Source organism: Pelophylax lessonae, assembly GCF_965119305.1.
Source record: "Pelophylax lessonae genome assembly, chromosome: 6".
Classification (NCBI taxonomy): Eukaryota; Metazoa; Chordata; class Amphibia; order Anura; family Ranidae; genus Pelophylax; species Pelophylax lessonae.
The window spans coordinates 62423062-62446156 of NC_138773.1; the positions used below are offsets into that span (position 1 = coordinate 62423062).

The window sequence follows — 23095 nt, forward strand, 5'->3', positions numbered from 1 at the left end:
TCCACTCTCTATGCAACAGACGGGCCCCCTGAGGGGAGTCAGTTAGAAGCAACTCAGGGCTCTGGATCTCCAGGGCTTCCAAGAGAAGTTTTCCCAAAGGGTCTTCCAACTGCTCCTTCCGCAAGTCCCTTTTGGACAGCCGGGGCAAACCCTCCCCTTCAACTTGGGTCACCTGGCAGTAGCATTTGGGTACTCCGATAGCCGAAACCCCAATCTCTTCTGCTCTTGACCCTCCTCGGGATCGAAATTCAGTTCCCTGATATAGGGCACGCACCCCTTCTGGAGCCAAATGAGTCCATTCTTCCGCAGGTTCCTGTGGAACATGCAACCTTCTGGATAGGGCATCTGCATCCCTATTTCCGATTCCTGGCCGATACTTCAGGCTAAAATTGAAGCTAGAGAGGGCAGCCAACCATCGATGTCCTGTTGCATCCAGCTTGGCCGTAGTCAACAGATAGGTGAGAGGATTATTATCTGTCTTGACAATGAATTCAGCTCCGTACAGGTAGTCTTTCAATTTGTCAACCACTGCCCACTTCAAGGCCAAGAATTCAAGTTTGTGAGTAGGATAATTCCTTTCAGCAGGCAGTAGGCTTCTGCTCACATAGGCAACAGGTCGCAGATGACCCTCATGCTCCTGATAAAGTACCCCCCCCAGCCCATCTCGGCTGGCATCAACATGCAGTTCATATGGTTTTGTGGGGTCCGCATAGGCCAACACAGGGGCAGTGGTTAGGGTTTCCTTCAGCTGGACAAAGGCCCCTTCGCATTCCGGGGTCCACTGATCCTGGATGGATTCCTTAGCCTTCCCGGGGCCTATGGTGGACTTCGCCGGCTTTACCAACTCAGGGACATCATCTTCTTCATTCTTAAGGAGCTCATTTAGGGGTCGGGCAATCTGGGCGAACCCCTCCACAAACCTCCTGTAATAGGAGCAAAAGCCCAAGAATGACCGGAGTTCGGTCACATTTGTGGGTCTCGGCCAGGAAGCAACAGCATCCAGCTTGTCCGGGTCAGTGGCCACCCCTTCTTCAGACACGATATGGCCCAGGTAATGGACCGAGGACTGATAGAATTGGCACTTCTCAGGAGAAAGTTTCAGACCTTCTTCATGTAGCCTCTTCAAGACCTTTTCCAACCTCTCCTCATGTTCTTCTAAAGTTCTGCCAAACACGATAACATCATCCAAGTATACCAGTACCTCTATCAAATTCATATCTCCAACGGTCCTCTCCATCAGCCTTTGGAAGGTAGCAGGGGCCCCGGACAACCCCTGAGGCATGCGATTGAACTCAAAGAACCCCACAGGGGTGATGAAGGCTGTTTTCTCCCGATCTTCAGGGTGCATGGGGATCTGATAATACCCACTCTTTAAGTCCATCACACTGAACCACTTCGCCCCTGACAGACTCTGTAGGGCATCTTCGATTCGAGGAGTGGTATACTGGTCTGGGATGGTTCTTCTGTTCAGCGTTCGGTAGTCGATACAAAGCCTCAAAGATCCATTTTTCTTCCGGACTACCACTATCGGGGAAGCATACGGGCTCCTGGATTCTCGGATAATCCCGATCTTTTTGAGCTCTGCCAGCTGTTGACGTAGATCTTCTAAGTCACCTAAGGGGACTCGCCGGACTCTCTCCCTGAAAGGCTTGTCCTCACTCAGGCGGATCTTATGAGTGGCGCTCCTGGCACATCCCACGTCAAACTCGTCCTTAGAGAATATTTCCCTACATCGAGCAAGTTGTGCCTTGGCCCTCTTCACCCATTCCGGCGGGAGGGCAGCGTTTCCAGAGCAAAGCTCCTCTATAACCGCTTCACCCTGTTCCTTTTCTTTGAAATCAATGGGGGCAACTGGGGTAGCCGGGTTGACTTGGCCCAGGAGCACTCTGGCCGGTACCTTCACTGGTGTAATAGAGGTGTTTCTGACACTCACTAAAACCCTTCCACGGTTTTCCTGTAACACCTTCAAAGGGATCACCTCAGGGATCACTTCTATCCCTCGCTGTCTCTCCTTTTGACCTGATTCAAAGATAATGAAGGGACCCGGCTGTTGCCATGTGAGTTTAACAGAAGCCTTAAAACAGGCCACCTCTCCTGGCTGTAAGACCTTTTCTGCTCTATCCAGCTTCCAGAGTCGTCCAACTCCTTCTGCGGGGGTCTCTTGCTCCAACACTAATCGTTGGTAGGCCTGCCGTAGCATGGGATGGATCCTTGGCGCCTGAGCATCTTGTCCCTGGACCAGTTGTATCAGAAGGCGCCTTACCAGGTCAGTGTTTGTTCCTACGATGAGAGAGCTTTTGTTGGCCCCTGGTGGACGAGGACAGACCACCGCTAAGGTGTCGAAGGTTTCCGCTTCACCAGCCACTGATGGATCAAAGGTCAACTTGATTGGCAGATACCCGTCATAGGGAAAACTTTGGGTCCCAATACCCCATATCTCCAGATCTTCCAACTTCTGCAAAGGTAGATGGGTAAGATATTTATCATAGAAGTCTCTATACAAAAGAGTCACCTGGGCCCCTGTGTCAAGGAGGGCTCTTGTGTAAATTCCTTCCACCTGAACCGAGACCACTGGGGAGGGCCCGACCAAGTTAGTTGGGAATTCTCTTGATGTAGCCTGGTTGTCTGATTCAGTTCTCTGTACCCTGGCCCTCTTCTCCTTTTTCTTCCTTGATCTGGGCCCCCGCTGAACCCGGTGTGCATTGACTTTCCTTCCATCAGTAACCCGGAGTCTAGAACTAGGGGTATTATATTTGGGTCTGACCCCCTGACTCAGTTTCCCTGATCCTGCACCACTTCTGGAGTCCCTTAAGACTGACTCCTTCACCGGTGTCCTCTGAAGTTTCCCGCTGGCTCGCGAGGTTTCGCGGCAGCATTTCCTGAGCTGGGACATACCCTTCTAACATGCCCAACTCCCCCGCAGTTGAAACAAGTTAACAATCTTGCAGGCCGTGGCTCTGGATCTGTGCTGAGACTAACAGGTTCATCTGGCCTCTCCGATATACTCCCCTTGGGTAGAGTGGATACCTGACCAGTCAGGATGGACACCATTTCTATCAACTGAGACACTTGGGTCTTTAGGAGTTCAACTTGAGAGTCACCCTCTTCCACACTTATCACTCCAACCCGGGCAGTTGAGTCAAACTGCCGACTTTTCTTCTTGTTGTCCAACATAACCTCTTCCTCTCTGACCATTCGAATCAGATCGGGGTATTCTAGAATGCCGCCATCTCGACGAGTTCGTAACAGTATGGCAATGGGATCTAAAGGTTGAGCCCCTTTCAGAACCTGTCGTGCACGAGTCTCATCTATTTTCCGGTGGTCTATTCCTTTCTTTAACAGAATCTGGTGGATAATCCTATCCAGACGTTTAATGAATTCGGACAACTTCTCCCCCTCTTCTTGATAACAGTGGTCCAACTGGTAGAGAAGTTCAGCCGCGTTCTCCGTCCGACCAAACACATCTTGCAGAATGTCCAAATAATCCTGTGCAGTGCAGTTCTTCTTGCTAAGCTTTAGATTACGTACAGCCTCTAATGCAGGTCCCCTTAAACTCTCTGTGATTCTCTGCTTCTTGTGCTGTTCTGGTACCTCCCATTCCTCCAAAGCCTGAGTGGCGGTATCTAACCACTCTTCGAACCCATCTTCTGCTGAAGGCACAGGCTGTTTCCCAGAGAATGTCCGGAGCTTCCTATATCCAGTCATCAAATAGCTCGAGGAGTCCCTACTACATTTTGCCACAATCTCCCCAAGAACAGCACACAGTTCTGAGCTAAAAGTCGACAAAGGTGATGACTCAGGATGCCCTTCTTGGACACCTTTTTCTTGGCTGGATACCCCAGGGGTGGTGGATGAGGGACCCGCAATAGGAACTCCTGGATGTATCAGGAAAAGTTCTGTTTGGTCAGTAGTTTTTACACTGTTTCCGTTGAAATAATCAGGGACCCCCTTCCTCCACTCACACAGTGCATACGTGTGTGGGACAGTGGTGTCAGTTTTCATGTCAATCACCCAAAATTTCCTGTCTGTGGATAGTGCCCTCAAAACAGGGAGGAGCTTTTCTTCAGTCCAGGCTTCTCCCTTGATTTCAACCACCAGGCCATTTTCCACTATGACATTCTCTTCCTTGCACCACTCAGCAGCAGCGACAGGATCCATTTCTGCGTGGGAGGGGATTCTATGGCTGAGAGGGTTGTATTGCAGGACTGTAGAAATCCCGGACGAGCCCCCACGTGTAGCACCACCCCCGCAGGAGCTGCTGATTATATTATTGGGTCTACACCCTGCCTAACAACCCAATCAAATTGGCTCGATCCCTCCTCAGGCACAACTGACCCAGAATAGGACTGGACTATCAAATAGATACACAGGTTGGAATACAATACTTCACTATGCAACAATACCTTGTTACCTTCTTGAATAGTAGTCCTTCTGGGTGACACAATGGAACAACGCACAAGATTGTAATTAACCAAACTTAGTTTACTATGTATCAAATTGAATAGGGGAGATACAATACAATACAATACAAGTCCATAAAAGGTTATTTAAAACAGCTTTAAAAAGGTAAAAGAATACCCCCACACTCCTCCTGCATTAAGGCTAGACACAGTACCAGGTAGGTGGGCCTATCTGAGTCCCTCCCCCAGAGTTCTCTTCTTTCTTGTTGATCTTCGCTAGCAAGGTTATTGAATAGAGCTCATTTGTAATCCAGATTAGGAATAAAGATCAAGAGAGAAAAAAACAACGAGCTGTTAGTTGTCACCGCAGGGTGTCTGCGTAACTGAGCAATAACTTCTGCGAGAGAGATAAGCCCCTGGTGACTCCTTTACAGACCTTATTGTTTGTCTATGAGTCTCCTGAGAGAGTATGGTGATAAACCCCGGGGTTTTATCACCTCCTGCTGCGCTACCGCTATCTGTAGATAAAACTGTCTCTTCAGCAGATAAAGTCAGTTATTGGGCATGTGCCCTCTCACCAACAGAAGTTTCTCCTTCGCGCGCTTCCACTGCGGTCTCAGTCCTTTGGCTATATGCCAGCCGCGCGGGGTCCTTCTGGCGGATGACTTCCGGTCTCGGCAAACAGCAGTATGACCTCCAGGAATGTGCCTCGTGCTTGAGATGGGACGGTTCCACGTCGTCCCTCCAGGCTAAAAGGCTCTGGCCCAATATCCAGTGTCAGTCCTTCACTCTCGCTCGCTGGTTCCTCAGAGTCCAGCGCAGAAAGGCCCCCCCCCTTCGCGCGCTTCTCTCTTCCTTTAAATAACCTCCCCCATAGTGCCGTGCGGTGCAGCCGTGCACCCTGGATCTTGCAAAGCAGCCTGGGAGATGTAGTTTCTTCATCTTGTGAAAAGGAAGTCACAGCCCGGGAAATTCCATGCAGCTACCACTAGAGGGAGCCTAGTTCCTGGATCTTGCAAAGCAGCCTGGGAGATGTAGTTTCTTCATCTTGTGAAAAGGAAGTCACAGCCCGGGAAATTCCATGCAGCTACCACTAGAGGGAGCCTAGTTCCTTCCCACATATCAAACAGTGTCTTTAGGCATGTTTAACCCCGCTACACATATATATATATATATAGGGATCGGTGTAGTATACAGTGTATTAGCGGGCTGAAGAAGTCTACGCCCACATGACGTAACGCGTACGGGGGATTGGTCACACGGTCCGAAGGCTGTCTAATAACCCGGAAATCAGGCACCATCCAGCACGCTGCAGGCTCTGCAATACATGCTCGTTTATGTGCAATATAATGTAAGTGCAATACTTTTATTTGAGCAATAAATCGTTTAAACCGCAACAGAGAGCACTAGATCTGTTCCTTTTTTCCTTATGTTTGAGCACGATCTGGGAAGCTGTATCCTCTGCCATAATCGATTTCTAGGCGGTTTTATGCTGGAGGCTGTGGTCCTGTTTTCCATTTAAATATCATTGGCTGAATATCGTGGTGATTGTTCATGCTGTTTGACCCTCTGGGGTTGAGTTGTGGAGGTGAGAGGCAGATAGTGCCAGGTGATGGGAATTTTATGAGCACAGAAGTCACACTTGCTGCTATTTTTTTCACCGGATCACCAGTGGACTGTGTCTCTTTTATCATCTTATCATCTTTTATATCACCAATATGAACTTTCTCCTTTATTCATCATAATGCCTTTTTTATTAATTGTTTGGTTTTAATTTATTTATTACCAATTGAGTTTATTTATATATGGACTGCGCTACACTATTTTATACTATATTACTGTGAAGGTGTTGGATTACCCTTTTAGTGTTAGCTGCTGGTCCTTGATAATTTATTCAGCGCTGAATCTTTTACAATAATATATATATACAGTGGGTACGGAAAGTATTCAGACCCCCTTAAATTTTTCACTCTTTGTTATATTGCAGCCATTTGCTAAAATCATTTAGGTTCTTTCTTCTTCCTCATGAATGTACACATAGCACCCCATACTGACAGAAAAACACAGAATTGTTGACATTGTTGCAGATTTATTAAAAAAGAAAAACTGAAATATCACATGGTCCTAAGTATTCAGACCCTTTGCTCAGTATTTAGTAGAAGCCCCCTTTTGATCTAATACAGCCAGGAGTCTTTTTGGGAAAGATGCAACAAGTCTTTCACACCTGGATTTGGGGATCCTCTGCCATTCCTCCTTGCAGATCCTCTCCAGTTCTGTCAGGTTGGATGGTAAACGTTGGTGGACAGCCATTTTTAGGTCTCTCCAGAGATGCTCAATTGGGTTTAAGTCAGGGCTCTGGCTGGGCCATTCAAGAACAGTCACGGAGTTGTTGTGAAGCCACTCCTTCGTTATTTTAGCTGTGTGCTTAGGGTCATTGTCTTGTTGGAAGGTAAACCTTCGGCCCAGTCTGAGGTCCAGAGCACTCTGGAGAAGGTTTTTGTCCAGGATATCCCTGTACTTGGCCGCATTCATCTTTCCCTCGATTGCAACCAGTCGTCCTGTCCCTGCAGCTGAAAACACCCCCACAGCATGATGCTGCCACCACCATGCTTCACTGTTGGGACTGTATTGGACAGGTGATGAGCAGTGCCTGGTTTTCTCCACACATACTGCTTAGAATTAAGGCCAAAAAGTTCTATTTTGGTCTCATCAGACCAGAGAATCTTATTTCTCACCATCTTGGAGTCCTTCAGGTGTTTTTTAGCAAACTCCATGCGGGCTTTCATGTGTCTTACACTGAGGAGAGGCTTCCGTCGGGCCACTCTGCCATAAAGCCCCGACTGGTGGAGGGCTGCAGTGATGGTTGACTTTCTACAACTTTCTCCCATCTCCTGACTGCATCTCTGGAGCTCAGCCACAGTGATCTTTGGGTTCTTCTTTACCTCTCTCACCAAGGCTCTTCTCCCCCGATAGCTCAGTTGGGCCGGACGGCCAGCTCTAGGAAGGGTTCTGGTCATCCCAAACGTCTTCCATTTGAGGATTATGGAGGCCACTGTGCTCTTAGGAACCTTAAGTGCAGCAGAAATCTTTTTGTAACCTTGGCCAGATCTGTGCCTTGCCACAATTCTGTCTCTGAGCTCTTCAGGCAGTTCCTTTGACCTCATGATTCTCATTTGCTCTGACATGCATTGTTATCTGGAAGGTCTTATATAGACAGGTGTGTGGCTTTCCTAATCAAGTCCAATCAGTATAATCAAACACAGCTGGACTCAAATGAAGGTGTAGAACCATCTCAAGGATGATCAGAAGAAATGGAAAGCACCTGAGTTAAATATATGAGTGTCACAGCAAAGGGTCTAAATACTTAGGACCATGTGATATTTCAGTTTTTCTTTTTTAATAAATCTGCAACAATGTCAACAATTCTGTGTTTTTCTGTCAGTATGGGGTGCTATGTGTACATTCATGAGGAAGAAGAATGAACTTAAATGATTTTAGCAAATGGCTGCAATATAACAAAGAGTGAAAAATTTAAGGGGGTCTGAATACTTTCCGTACCCACTGTATATATAGGGATTGGTGTAGTATACAATGTATCAGTTATCAGTGTATGACATTATATATATATATATATATATATACACATATATATATATATATATATATATATATATATATATATATATATATATAGGGATCGGTGTAGTATACAATGTATTAGTGTGTATGACATTATATATATGGGGATTGGTGTAGTATATAATATATCAGTGTGTGTATGACATATATATATAGGGATCGGTGTAGTATGCAATGTATCAGTGTATGACATTTTATATATATGTAGGGATCGGTGTAGTATACAATGTATCAGTGTATGACATTTTATATATATGTAGGGATCGGTGTAGTATACAATGTATCAGTGTATGACATTATATATATATATATATATATATATATATATATATATATATATATATATATATATATATATATATGTAGGGATTGGTGTAGTATACAATGTATCAGTGTATGACATTTTATATATATGTAGGGATCGGTGTAGTATACAATGTATCAGTGTATGACATTTTATATATATGTAGGGATTGGTGTAGTATACAATGTATCAGTGTATGACATTTTATATATATGTAGGGATCGGTGTAGTATACAATGTATCAGTGTATGACATTTTATATATATATAAATATATGTAGGGATCGGTGTAGTATACAATGTATCAGTGTATGACATTTTATATATGTAGGGATCGGTGTGGTATACAATGTATCAGTGTATGACATTTTATATATGTAGGGATTGGTGTAGTATACAATGTATCAGTGTATGACATTTTATATATGTAGGGATCGGTGTAGTATACAATGTATCAGTGTATATATGACATGATGTATTTATCGGTGTGCTCGCAGAGTGTAGGGCGGCCCCGCCTCCTGGATGCAGCTCGTAGTCAGTGCAGCCAATCATAGGTCTCGGGGAAGGGAGGAGGGATCAGGAGACCAGTGGGGGTGATCCCTCCGTTCTCTCTCCCTCCCCCTCCTGGCCGCTCAGTGTCATCTCACTCCGCTCACTCAGCGCTCCTCACCCGGGCTCACCCCGCCGCCCCCCCCATCCCCCCGGTTCCCCGGCCCGGATCCCGAGGATGAGGATGGTGATCGCCCCCCGGAGTGCCTGGCTCCTCCCGGCTGGAGGTGTGCTCTCCCCCCAGCAGCAGCAGCACATCTGACCCGGTGTCCCCATCCATCCCTCTCCCTGTCCTCCTCCTCTCCGGGGAAGGATGCTGGGGCTGTGAGGACCAATCGTGCTCCGCCAGGATCTGCCCTTCATCTCCGGTACCCAGGATCGTCCTCCTCCCCCCGGGCACAGCGCTGAGGATGGGGAAGGACCAGGAGCTGCTCCAGGCTGTCAAGGCTGAGGACCTGGGCATGGTGCAGAAGCTGCTGCAGAGACCCAAGGCGGGCAAAGCCAGTGAGTACACCCTACCTAACTATATACAGATATTATACCTACCCATCCACCCAACTATATACAGATATACCTACCTACATACCTACCCATCCACCCACCTACCCATCCACCCAACTATATACAGATATACCTACCTAACTATATACAGATATTATACCTACCCATCCACCCAACTATATACAGATATACCTACCTACATACCTACCCATCCACCCAACTATATACAGATATACCTACCTATCCACCCATCCACCTACCTACCCATCCACCTACCTACCCATCCACCTACCTATCCACCCACCCAACTATATACAGATATACCTACCTACATACCTACCCATCCACCTACCTACCCATCCACCCAACTATATACAGATATACCTACCTATCCACCCAACTACATACCTACCCATCCACCCACCTACCCATCCACCCAACTATGTACAGATATACCTACCTATCCACCCACCTACCCATCCCAACTACATGACTACATACCTACAAATATACCTACCCACCCACCTACCTACTGTGATGATGGGTTTATATTGGGGGGTGATCCATATTGGAGTGGAGGGGATGATGTATAATAGTGGGAACTATACTGGGATTGGGGGGGGGAGGTATTTTGGGGTGGAGGTGATGTATAATGGGGGGAACTATACTGGGATAGGGGGAGGGGACATACTGGGGTGGGGGTAATCAATTTTGAATTGAGGCTATCTTTAATGGTGGGATCTATGGTAGGGAGGGGGAGGGGTTATATTGGGGTGGAGGTGATGTATAATGGTGGGAACTATACTGGGATGGGGGGGGGGGCATATTTGGGTGGGGGTGGTCAATATTGGAATTGAGGTGATCTATAATGGTGGAATCTATACTGGGATGGGGGGGGGGGTTATTGGGGTGGAGGTGATACATAATGGTGGGAACTATACTGGGATTGGGGGGGCATATTGGGGTGGGGGTGATCAATATTTAAATTGAGGTGATGTATAATGGTGGGATCTATACTGAGATGGGGGGGGGGGGCATATTGGGGTGGGGGTGATCAATATTTAAATTGAGGTGATGTATAATGGCGGGATGGGATCTATACTGGGATTGGGGGGGGGGGGGGTTATATTTGAGTGGAAGTGATGTATAATGGTGGAATCTATATTGGGATTGGGGGGGGGGGTTCTACTGGGGTGGAGGTACTTGATGTATAATGGTGGGAACTATATTGGGATTGGGGGGGGGGTTCTACTGGGGTGGAGGTACTTGATGTATAATGGTGGGAACTATATTGGGATTGGGGGGGGGGGTTCTACTGGGGTGGAGGTACTTGATGTATAATGGTGGGAACTATATTGGGATTGGGGGTAAATTATATTGGGGTGTGTGTGTTCTATACTGAGGTGGGGGTGATCGATAATAGTGAGATCTATACTGGTGTGGGGGTGATTTTTATTGGGATGGGGGCGATCTATAATGAGCCAATGGGGTGTTCTGTACTGGGGTTGGAGTGATTTATACTAGAATGGGGGTGGAGTATATTGGGGTTGGTGAATGATCTATACTGGGAATGATGAGGCTTTATATTGGGGTGGGATGATCATTATTGGGGTGGGGGTGATTCATATTGGAGGGGCAATCTATTGGGATGGGGGCAGAAATGCAGGCAGCAGTCAATGGCAGCATATGGGGGGCATACATGTGCAATGCATCCAGGAAATTGAGTGTTACGGTACCAGCTGGGGAGGGGGGTATCCACATATGTGCAAGGGGGGTGATCTATATTGGGTGGTGGGGTGATCTTTTTAGGGATGGGGGTGATCTATATAGGGGAGGGGGCAGTGATGCAGCAGCAGTCAATTTGCAGCGTGCGAGGGGGCACACATGCAATGGGGGGTGATCTATATTGGGATGGATGGTGATCTATACTGGGATGTAGGGTAATCCATACTGGGATGGATGGTGATCTATACTGGGATGTAGGGTAATCCATACTGGGATGGAGGGTGATCTATACTGGGATGGAGGGTGATCCATACTGGGATGAAGGGTGATCCATACTGGGATGGAGGGTGATCTATACTGGGATGGGGCACACATGTCTATTGCACCCAGGACATGGAGTGTCAGTGTCCTAGCTGTATGCATGTATATATGATGACAGCGTTGTATCACTAGGTGCCCTTTTACCTTATATGTGTACTCCCCTCCCCCTCCCCATTGCAATGTTGCACAGATCAGTAGGTGATCTAGTAGAGCGGCTGCAGTCCATGCAGGGTTAATAGAGCTCGGCGGGGTCCCTTCTGGCTGGGAAGGGGCGAGAGTAAAAAACAAGAGCCCTAATCTGCATCAGTGGTAGAGAGATGGATGGGTGAGGGGCGTCCCACGGTGGCTGTGATTGCTGCATGATGCAGGGTGGGAGGGGACAGAGCTGGGATGGAGACAGATCGGAGTCTTTGGGAAATACAGGACCCCCCCCTGGATGTGGAGGACCCCCCCTCTCCTGGATGTGGAGGACCCCCCCTGGATGTGGAGGACCCCCCCTCCTGGATGTGGAGGACCCCCCCCCCCTTCTGGATGTGGAGGACCCCCCCCTGGATGTGGAGGACCCCCCCTGGATGTGGAGGACCCCCCCCTGGATGTGGAGGACCCCCCCCGGATGTGGAGTTGGTCGGCCTTTTCCTCTTTTATGAGCATCCTTGACAAACCCAGCCGGATCTGCCAGAACCCAGCTCTGATTTTATAATAGATCCCATCCAATAAGGAGGGACAGCAGGAGAATCAACATGATCCGTATGGCTCGTACTGTTACCTATGATGATACTTGCTCTTGAAGTATCCAGAGCTGGTCATGTGGGAAGCAGACCCATGAGGCTCAGTTCACCGATCGGAAGCTCATCATACACATTACAATCTGATTGTGTGAGCCCCTTTAAGTGAACAAACATGATGCAATCTGTACAATCTCCTTTATGATGTCCATACACTAATCTGATTATACAATCTACTGTAAGGTTACCCTACACAATACAATCTGATTGTACAGTCTTCTGTAAATAGACCATACACTATACAATCAGATTGTACAATTTCCTGTAAGGTGACCTTACATCTATAGTACAGTCTCCTGTAAGGTGACCTAACATCTATAGTACAGTCTCCTGTAAGGTGACCTTACACTGTACAATCTGATTGTACAATTTACTGTAAGGTGACCTTACACTATACAATCTGATTGTTTAGTCTCCTGTATGGTGACCTTACACTATACAATCTGATTGTATAGTCTCCTTTAGGGCTCGTTCACACAGGCAGCCAGAGGGCAGCAAAACCAGGTGGCATATTTTACCGCGACCCTCCCGCTCTGGGGTCAGATTGTACCGTGACCCTCCCGCTCTGGGGTCAGATTGTACCGTGACCCTCCCGCTCTGGGATCAGATTGTACCGTGACCCTCCCGCTCTGGGATCAGATTGTACCGCGACCCTCCCGCTCTGGGATCAGATTGTACCGTGACCCTCCCGCTCTGGGGTCAGATTGTACCGCGACCCTCCCGCTCTGGGATCAGATTGTACCGCGACCCTCCCGCTCTGGGACCAGATTGTACTGTGACCCTCCCGCTCTGGGACCAGATTGTACTGTGACCCTCCCGCTCTGGGACCAGATTGTACTGTGACCCTCCCGCTCTGGGGTCAGATTGTACCGCGACCCTCCCGCTCTGGGATCAGATTGTACTGCGACCCTCCCGCTCTGGGGTCAGATTGTACTGCGACCCTCCTGCTCTGGGATCAGATTGTACTGCGACCCTCCTGCTCTGGGATCAGATTGTACTGCGACCCTCCCGCTCTGGGATCAGATTGTACCGTGACCCTCCCGCTCTGGGATCAGATTGTACCGTGACCCTCCCGCTCTGGGATCAGATTGTACTGCGACCCTCCCGCTCTGGGGTCAGATTGTACTGCGACCCTCCTGCTCTGGGATCAGATTGTACTGCGACCCTCCCGCTCTGGGATCAGATTGTACCGTGACCATCCCGCTCTGGGATCAGATTGTACCATGACCCTCCCACTCTGGGGTCAGATTGTACTGTGACCCTCCCGCTCTGGGGTCAGATTGTACTGTGACCCTCCCGCTCTGGGATAAGGATCCTTATTTTCCAAATAGTGACGCTTATTTTCAGCAGAATGGGAGAATAACCGTCACCGTAAATCAGAACGCCTAATCCTTGTGAATGGAATGTTGTGTCTGCAATTATTCTCTATAGAACATCGCTCCTCACCATTGGTGGACTTCAAGGGTAACAAGCAAGGTGGAGATCAATCGGGTCTCATTGGAAACAAAGATAATTCAAGATCCTGTTGTGCTATAATGGAAAAATACTATTTCCTTAGGGCCCATTCACACCTGTGTGACGCTCTAACCCACACGCCCTGAATGTGCGTCTTACGTGTGTTGCATTAAAGTGGTTGTAAACCCAGTGAAGGGACTATCTTCAGGGAATACACAGAGATCCTCCTGCATTGGTTGTACCTGTCTGTCTACAGTCTTCTCTTCTCTACATCTATTTAAAGGGCAGAATTTGTAAAGCTTGTCTGAGCTGTCAGAAAAAAAGGGGAGCGGAGAGCTGAAGTTACACTCTGCAGAGCTCAGTGAGGAGAGGTCTGAGCAGTGATTGGAGGGAAGGGACACCCCCCCCCCCTCTTAATACAGCTCAATGGAACAGAGATGAGGCTGTCAATCAGTTGGAGGTCCCTCCCCTGTCACCATTTTTCTCTTGGTGTCAGGAAAACTTGTCAGAAGTGACTCATGCTGATAGAGGAATGAAGCAGCAGACAGAAATGACACTTAAGCCTCGTACACACGCAACGATTGTTGGCCGTGAATTTTCGGCCAACGTCCGATCGGCCGTTAGTATGATGCTTCCGACAACCGACTGCGACTTTTCGGCCGAACAAAATCTGGTGTGCAGGCTATAAAATTTTTGTTGTCCATCAACAGAACGGCCGATTGTTCCTCAGTCAGTACAGAATTCGGCAGACAAAATTCAGATGAGCAAGACTGGGCATGCTCAGAGAAGAAAAAACACACGGAAAGTAAAACAGCACATGACATCACTTCTGAAGTTGGTTTTTGTTGGCCGATAAAATTCGTGTGCAGTCTAGGCACATTCCAACCTACAAAACAACACTCTGGACAAAAGACGGCCGATCTGTCGGCCAACAATCGTTCCGTGTGTACGGGGCTTTAGTCCTCTTAACTGCATGCCACCTACCCTATAGCAGATTTACTATACACGTGACTAAGAGGCGCGCCACTTCTGCTGTGATAAGTCACAGCAGAAGCCGATCAACGGGTGCCGGCCAATGGCTTTCTGCCGGCACCCCCCCCCCCCCCTCCCCGATTGGCGAGCAGAGAAGCTGAATGGAGCTCTGCATATGTAAACAATGGAGAGCTTCGTCCTGTCAAGTGGGGATGTGCTGGATTTCATTTCCCTGCAAAGCCCATCCCTAAAGCTGGATACACACTATACAACTTTTGTTGTTAGATTTCCTTTAGATTTATACCTTCAACTATGTAGTGAAAGGCCCTGTCTGATTGCATACAAATTGAAAGTGTTTAGATTTGATCTCATATTATATGGTTTTGGTAAATCTAAAGGAAAAATCTAAAGACCATTGTATAGTGTGTATGGCCCGTTAGTGAAAGCAGCACACTGTGTACACAAAAACACTGGCTAGGCACGCATTTATCACTTTGATCGCCCTCCATGTTTAACCCCTTCCCAGCCAGTGCCATTAGTACAGTGACAGTGCATATTTTTAGCACTGATCACTGTATTAGTGTCACTGATCCCCACAAAGTGTCAAAAGTGCCAGTTAGGCGTCTGATTGCCTGCCACAATATCACAGTCCCGCTATAAGTCGCTGATGGCCGCCATTACTAGTATAAAAAAAAAAACCCAGTATATATCACATAGTTTGTAGATGCTATAACTTTTGCGCAAACCAATCAATATACATTTATTGTTTTTTTTTTTTTTTACCAAAAACAGTAGCAGAATACATATTGGCCTAAAATTATGAAGAGATTTTATTTGGGTACAGTGTTGCATGATTGCACAATTGTCAGTTAAAGTAAGGTCTCTTGCACTTAATACTCCTGTTTGAGCATCTACTTTTTCATCAGTTTTTTTTTTTTATGTATTTGCTCGTATTTTTGCGCATATGCGTTCGCGGAAATGTATTCTCGTGTTCTTGTTTTGTGCATTATGTAAATGGCCATTTGCACACATTTGTGGACACGAGGCGTAAATTACTGACCAGAAATGCAGATTTTTCTATTTTGTTTTTACTGAAGAATGCACGGTGCTTGTTTACGCGCCTGTGTGCACAGGCACATTACAATTAATGGGCTGTATTTTAGCTTAGTAAAAAAAAAGGCTGAATTGAGATTTTTCAAGCTGCAGTGTGCAAGAGGCCTAAAGCAGTGGCGTATCACAAAAAATAAATGGCCTGGTCATGAAGGGGGGTACATCTTCTGGAGATCAAGTACACACTACAGAGGGATATGCTTTGCTTATATTTAACCACTTCCCGCCCGCCCTATAGGCAAATGACGGAGGGAAGGTGGTTGCGTTATCCTGACCGGACGTCTTATGATGGCGGCAGGATAATGCGCCGGGGGGCGCGCAGAGTGGCGATCGGTGATGCGGCGTGTCACTGACGTAGGCTCTTTACCATGTGACCAGCTGTGTCCAATCACAGCTGGTCACATAGTACACAGGAAGAGCCGTTGATCGGCTTTCCCCAGTTCGTGCCTGACAGGCACGAGTAGAGGAGAGCCGATCTGTGGCTCTCCTGACAGGGCGGTCTGCACTGGTAATCAGAGCATTGATTACCAGTGCAGACCCTTGGGGGGGGGGGGCCACTAGAACCACCAGGGATGCCCACCGATGACCCCAGGGATGCCCACCATGGCCACCAGGGATGGCAATCAAGGCTCAGGGTGCCCGCCAGTGCCCTCCCCATCAGTGCTGCCCGCCAGTGCCCATAATTGCCATCTATCAGTGCCGCCTATCAGTGCTCATCAGTGCCACCTATCAGTGCCCATCAATGCCGCCTATCGATGCCCAGCAGTGCCGCCTATCAATGCCCACCAATGCTGCATATCAGTGCTACCTATCAGTGCCACATATCAGTGCCCATCAGTGCTGCCTATCAGTGCCGCATATTAGTGACACCCCATCCGTGCCTCCTCATCAGTGCCTGTCAGTGCAGGAAAAAAAATTATCTATTTACAAAATTGTATAAAATAAACAAAAAACTTTTTTTTTTTTTCTCAAACTTTTCTGTCTTTTTTTATTTGTGTAGCAAAAAAGAAAAAACCTTGCAGTGATCAAATACCACCAAAAGAAAGCTCTACTTGTGGGAAAAATTACATAAATTTGGTTTAGGTACAGTGTTGCATGACCGCGCAATTGTCATTCAAAATGCAACAGCGCTAAAAGCTGAAAATTGGCCTGTGCAGGAAGGGGGTGAAAGTGCCCTGTATTGAGGTGGTTAATGCCTGAGGTTTACAACCACTTGGGGAGGGGGGGGGGGGATAAAACACAGCTCAGCCACATATTTTTATCACCCTTTATTGCAAGTGCAAACATAGGTGTGCACAGCCTATTGCATTACGGTGTGCACCTCAAAGCTCAAACCCATACATGTGTATATATACTGTTGGTGTCAGTAGAAACAGTAGACACTGTCAGAAGGGCAGAGAGTGGTGTGGGAGGCAGTGGATGGTGTCAGTAGTTTTTATTTTTTATTATATTTTACAATTTTATTATTTTTAGGGTGAATCTTCGCCACACAGGGTTATTAGGGTGTGCCTAGGCACACCTGGCACACCCTGTGTGCACACCTATAAGTGTAAATGAGCCCTTTTTAATGCTATAGGTGCAATAAATGTCAAATTTGGCACCGTGTGTGTGAACTTAGCCTTAGCCTGGGGGGGGGGGGGGGGTGCACTGTAGGGCAGTAGACATGTTACTGTGCGTTTGTGGCTTTAGAAGTACATTAATGCAACACCCAGGTGTGAACAGGTCCTTAGTTTGTGATTTTGAAGTGAACTCCTGTACTACAAGTCGCATGTAAAAACGCATGTAAAATGCATATAGAAAAGTGAAAAAAAACCGCCTCTAAATGGCCTGGCTATAAGTATAATTGGGGGCTGGGTCCTGGGGTTAGCTGCCCTTGCCCCGTCCTGCTGGGACCTTGTGTCCGTATCACGACGCAGCTTGCACGCCATCCACACGGAAACGACATATCTGCTGACAGCAGAGGTGACCAGCTGGGTAGCACTATGGTGATGGGTCATCTCACCCTCCTCCGGCAGTTTGATTATTGGCTGTGTGAGCAATCCCAGTTCTCCCCCCCCCCCCCCCCCGGAGCAAGCCGCTCGCTAGACTGAGCAAAGCATGCCGTCAGCGTCAGAAGCTGTGCCGCGATGACAGGGATCTGCTACTGTTTTCTCTTAATATGCCACAAACTTACACGTTTATTGGGTCAGCCGCTTTCATTGTAATGGGCTTTCTGCCCGGCCTCGCTATACGGCAAAGCGCAATGGCATACATCTTTCCATTTGGGTATTAAGCCAAATATCATCGGGCCGAGCAAAGATGTCTGACACGTGTGTTTGTATTTTCTGCTGCTAAACTCCACCTTGATTGCAGTGTCATTAGGATGGCTGCATTGCTATTTCTGTAGAGGAAGCCGGTGATTTATGGCTTAGTGTCGCTGTGCCGCTATGAGCGAGAAAACAGCGTTTGTGCTGAAAAAAATGTGAAGTCCGGTGCACCTAGCGGCGTCTTGGCGCCTCTGGCGCTGATGTTTAAAAACGTTATTATTTTTAATGGATCCCTTCACATAAGTGTGATTATAGGCTGGGCCACATCGGTGATTTCTATGGCTGTGATCATGCTAAAGGAGCTGAGAGGCCCCCGAAAACACTGCTGGCGGGTATTCAATGGAACAGTAACCTTTCACACTGGTGCGATTTTACCGCACTTTTCAATGGCGACAAAAGCACAAGAAAACTATTCCCCTTTTACTCCCTTCATGACCAGGGCATTTTTGCTGCTATTCAGCACTGTGCTACTTTAACCACTTCTGGACCCGAAGGATTTGCCCCCCTTAATGACCAGGCCATTTTTTGCAATTCGGCTTTGTGTTAATTTAAAGCGGAGTTCTAGCCATTTACTCACCTGTCCAACGGTCCAGCGATGCGGCCGCCGGAAGCCTCGATCCTCTCCCTCGGCGCCGGCATCACTGCTGTGGGCACCCGGCTGTTACAGTTTGCGGCTTCACAGCCGGGTACCCACTGCGCATGCGCGAGTCGCGCTGCGCGACGTTATTGGCCGGCAATCTTCTGGGACCTCTGACGTGTCCCAGAAGATTGCAGGGAGGGAGGGGGAGTGGAGAACTTCCGCTCAGGGCGCCGCGGCGCTCCGAGCGGAAGTGGGAGCGGGTACCTGTCAAAACTAGGTACCCGCTCCCCCCCCCCCAAAAAATGACATGCCAAATGTGGCATGTCGGGGGGTCAGGACTCCCTAAAGCGGAAGTTCCACTTTTGGGTGGAACTCCGCTTTAACAGACAGTTGCGTAGTCGTGCGACGCTGTACCTAAGTAAAATTGATGTCCTTTTTCCCCCACAAATAGAGCTTTTTTTTTGGTGGTATTTGATCACCTGTGCGATTTTTATTTTTTTATTTTTTGCACTATAAACAAAAAAGACCGACAATTCTGAAAAAAAAACACCAATATTCTTCACATTCTGCTATATAACATACCCCCCCCCCCCCCAAAAAAAAAATACATTTTTTTCATTCTTTTAGGCCAATTTGTATTCCACTACACATTTTTGGTTAAAAAAATCCCAATAACCTTTTTTTTATCGGTTTGCGCAAAAGTTATAGCGTCTACAAACTAGGGGAAAGATTTATGTCATTTTTATTTTGTTTTTTACTAATAATGGCGGCGATCTGCGATTTTTAGCAGGACTTATACATTGCGGCGAACAGATCAGACCCCCAACTGACATTTTTAAACTTTTGCGGGGGACCAGTGACATTTCTACAGTAATATGTTTCATAAAATTTGCACTGTTACTGTAATAATGACACTGACAGGGAATAAGTTAACCTAGGGGTGATCAAAGGGTTAAGTGTGAGCCTAGGGGAGTGTTTTCTAACTGTATGGGGAGGGACTTGTGAAATGATCATAGAGACCTGTGATCCTATATAGAAGGATCACAGGCGCTCTGTGATCATTTCAGAGAGAACAATGGTGTGCTGTGTTTACAACAGCTGACCGTCCTTCTCTCTCAGCGGTGAGCAAACACGGGTGCTCCGCGGCAATCGGTGCCGCTGGTTCCATGGATCGGCATCCCCGCTGCCTAGTGGGGGCGGGCGCCTGCCCTCTGGAGCACTCCCATTGATCGGCATACAGGTACAGATTCACGCAGCCCAGCCAGCCTGCCGCAGTATATATGTGGCGGGCGGGCGGGCAGCAAGTGGTTAAGGCCTCATGCACACTGACGTTTTTACAGCGGCTGTTTTTTGCTTCAGACATTTTTTTCTGCAGCCAGTAAACTCCCCAGCATGTTATCCTATGTCTCCATGCACACATAGGCTGTTATCAGCAGTTTTTGGCAGGGCATTTTCTGGCCGGAGAAAAAACCCAGAACTAGCGAGTTTTGAGAGGAGTTTTTCAGCTGTAAAAACGCTCTTAGGCCTCATCTACACTGCTGCTGATAAACGGACAACTGCCAACGGCGTGGTCTTGACGCGTTACAACAAAAATGCCTTTGTGCATTTTTGTTGTGGCAATATCTTTTGAAAAAGGCATTTTTGTTGAAACGCATCAAGACCACGCCGTTGGCAGCCTAGCTTATGTATTCTTGATATGTGATGTCTGTAAGTGTACTTGCTTTATTTTACCATTAAAGTTTTTTAGCGTTATTACACTATGTGTGCTCCTTTTTTTGGTTCATTCCCTAACACCGGGTATATTGGAGCCTTCTTGTGACTATACTCACTACAAGTCCACATTGGAACATCTAAGGGTACAACTTCGGTCAGGATGACCCGCCATACACCATATAAAAAAACAAAAAGTTCAGAAAGTGGGACTTTATATGAGGCTCTGCCCGTGGGGCTAGATGCCTCCATCCCTGGTCATAAAAATATAAGGGGAAGAAAATAATAAAATTGGTACATCAGGCAGTGGGCTTGTTAACCACTTAAGCCCCGGAAGATTTTACCCCCTTCCTGACCAGGGCCTATTTTGCGATTCGGCACTGCGTGAATTTAACGGACAATTGCGCGGTCGTGCGACGCTGTACCCAAATGAAATTGACGTCCTTTTTTTCCCACAAACAGAGCTTTCTTTTGGTGGTATTTGATCACCTGAGCGATTTTGTGATCATGCGCTATAAACAAAAAAAGAGCGACAATTTTGCAAAAATAACAATATTTTTCACATTTTTTTATATGAAATTCCCCCCCAAAAAAATGTAAAAATCAAAATTTTTTAACATTTTAGGCCAATTTGTTTTCTGCTACATATGTTTGGTAAAAAAAAAAATCGCAAAAAGCGTATTTTGATTGGTTTGCGCAAAAGTTATTGCGTTTACTATCTAAGGGAAAGATCTTTGTCATTTTTATTGTTTTTTTTTTTAACGAGTAATGTCGGCGGTCTGCGATTGCGGCGGACAGATCGGACCCTTGACTGACACTTTTGGGGGTACCAGTGACATTACTACAGTAATCAGTGCTATACATATGCACTGTTACTGTAAAAATGACACTGGCAGGGAAGGGGTTAACTTTATTGGAGAGGGAGGGGTTAAGTGTGTCCCTAGGGGTGTGATTGGATGTGGCTTGGATGTGGCTTGTGATGTAACAGCAGAGATCTACGGTCCTACATAGCAGGACCGTATGATCTGTGCTGTTACACAGGGAAGAATGACAGGCGGTTTTGTTTACATTAGCCGCCTGCCTTTCTCCTGGTGTAACCGACGGTCGCGAGTGACCGGCGGACATCGGGTCCCCCGGGCACTCGCGCGGGGGGGGGGGGTCCGTGAGCGAGCGGGAGCGCGCCTCCAGCGGTGCTCGCTCGCTCCCTAGAGCCTCACAGGCAAGCGACGTAGTACTACATCACTCTGCCTGTGAGGGGCTGACCGCCGCAGTAAATAGTCGTACGGCGGTCGGCAAGTAATATAGTAGAAACATAATAAATTAACAGTAAATTATTATATAAATTGATACCTTACAGCCCATTGCCAGAAAGGGGGTAACTAACAAGGGAACCAATAAAAAAGGGGGGAAATGGGACTTTATATGAAGTGTGTGGATAAGCGGTTGGTAATAAGAATGGTAAAGTCACTGATAAAGCAAAGAAAACAAGTTTAATAGTAAATGTAAACTTGTATAACATTGCATAAATTGCATAGTACATACATATACAGTGGGGATCACAAGCTGTGATACTTGCCAAAGGCGGCAGTACAAGATATTAACTCTGCAGGGTGCCCAAACTTTTACAGACGCCAATTTTTTGTTTTCTGTAATTTTGAAAGTGTCAATGATGGAAATAAAATCTAAACTTTTGTTGCCATATTATAGAATGTCTAATCTGTAATTTGATGCCTTTTGGAGATTTTTCCATCTTTCCTTGGCTTCTTTATGCACATTAATACAAATTTTTACCTGGGGTGCCCAAACTTTCGATCCCCACTGTAATACTCAAATCCATGATACAGTACAGGGCATAATAATGCAAACACATATTGCAATGATAAAGATGTGCATAAAATCAGAAGTAACTGTAGGTAAGCAATTATAAAGTCCAAATAGATGGTATGGTAAAGGATGCATCGATAGTATGCTCGACGCGTTTCGTGGACAATTCCACTTTATCAAGAGCAAGTGCATCATACAAAGGATTCAATAGTAGAGTCAATGTTCAATAATATGGAGACATCCTGAAGCATTGGTCCAGAAGGCAAAACATCCATACACCATATAAGCCGTTTTGACCCATATACTATACAGTATTCTGGGTGCTACTTTTCTGGTGAGCGCATATATTATTATTCCCTGTTGGTGTCGGGATCAGGCGTGCACTGTGATCACCTACTGCACTTTGGACAATTCCCTTCCACCATTTTTTTCACTTGGGACTGTTAATTATGTTGGATTTTCATTATACTCTCACTTGGGACTGGTAATGATGTTTAATTTTCATCTTCCTATTTATGATCACATATTCACATTGATTTTCAATTAGCGCTGCACTTTTTTCATTGTATATACTGGAATTTTTGCAGCTGTAGACGCTATACTGTAATGGCGGTGATTAGTGACTGAAAGTGGCACTGTGATGAGGTCAATCTGGTGCCTTTAACACTGCAGCACATGGATTTTCATATTGCAGCACTTTTAAAATGCACTATGCGTTTTAAAAAAAACACATCGCGTTTTAAATGCGTTGCATGCAACACATGAGCCTTGAATAGCTGGTGGTTAAAGTGATTGTAAAGTCCCGTTTTTTTTTTGGTTCAAATAACAAACCAGTTATACTTACCTGCTCTGTGCAGTTGGTTTTGCACAGAGTGGCCCAGATCTTCCTCTTCTTAGGTCCCTCTTCGGTGCTCC

At 46.8% G+C, this 23095-nt stretch overlaps 1 protein-coding gene across 6 annotated transcripts in view; it reads left to right on the plus strand.

Annotated features, from left to right (window-relative positions):
- Positions 1–9006: 9006 nt before the first annotated feature.
- CASKIN1 (CASK interacting protein 1) overlaps positions 9007–23095 on the plus strand; it is a 404302-nt gene continuing 390213 nt past the window's right edge. For 2 of the 6 annotated variants that reach the window (XM_082261263.1, XM_082261264.1), the window contains exon 1: positions 9011–9395. In XM_082261263.1, coding sequence (XP_082117389.1) covers positions 9302–9395 — 94 coding nt within the window. In that variant the 5' untranslated portion in view covers positions 9011–9301. Of the gene's footprint in view, positions 9396–23095 lie in introns of all 6 variants that reach the window. The other 4 variants (XM_082261261.1, XM_082261260.1, XM_082261262.1 and 1 more) reach the window with 4 other exon arrangements.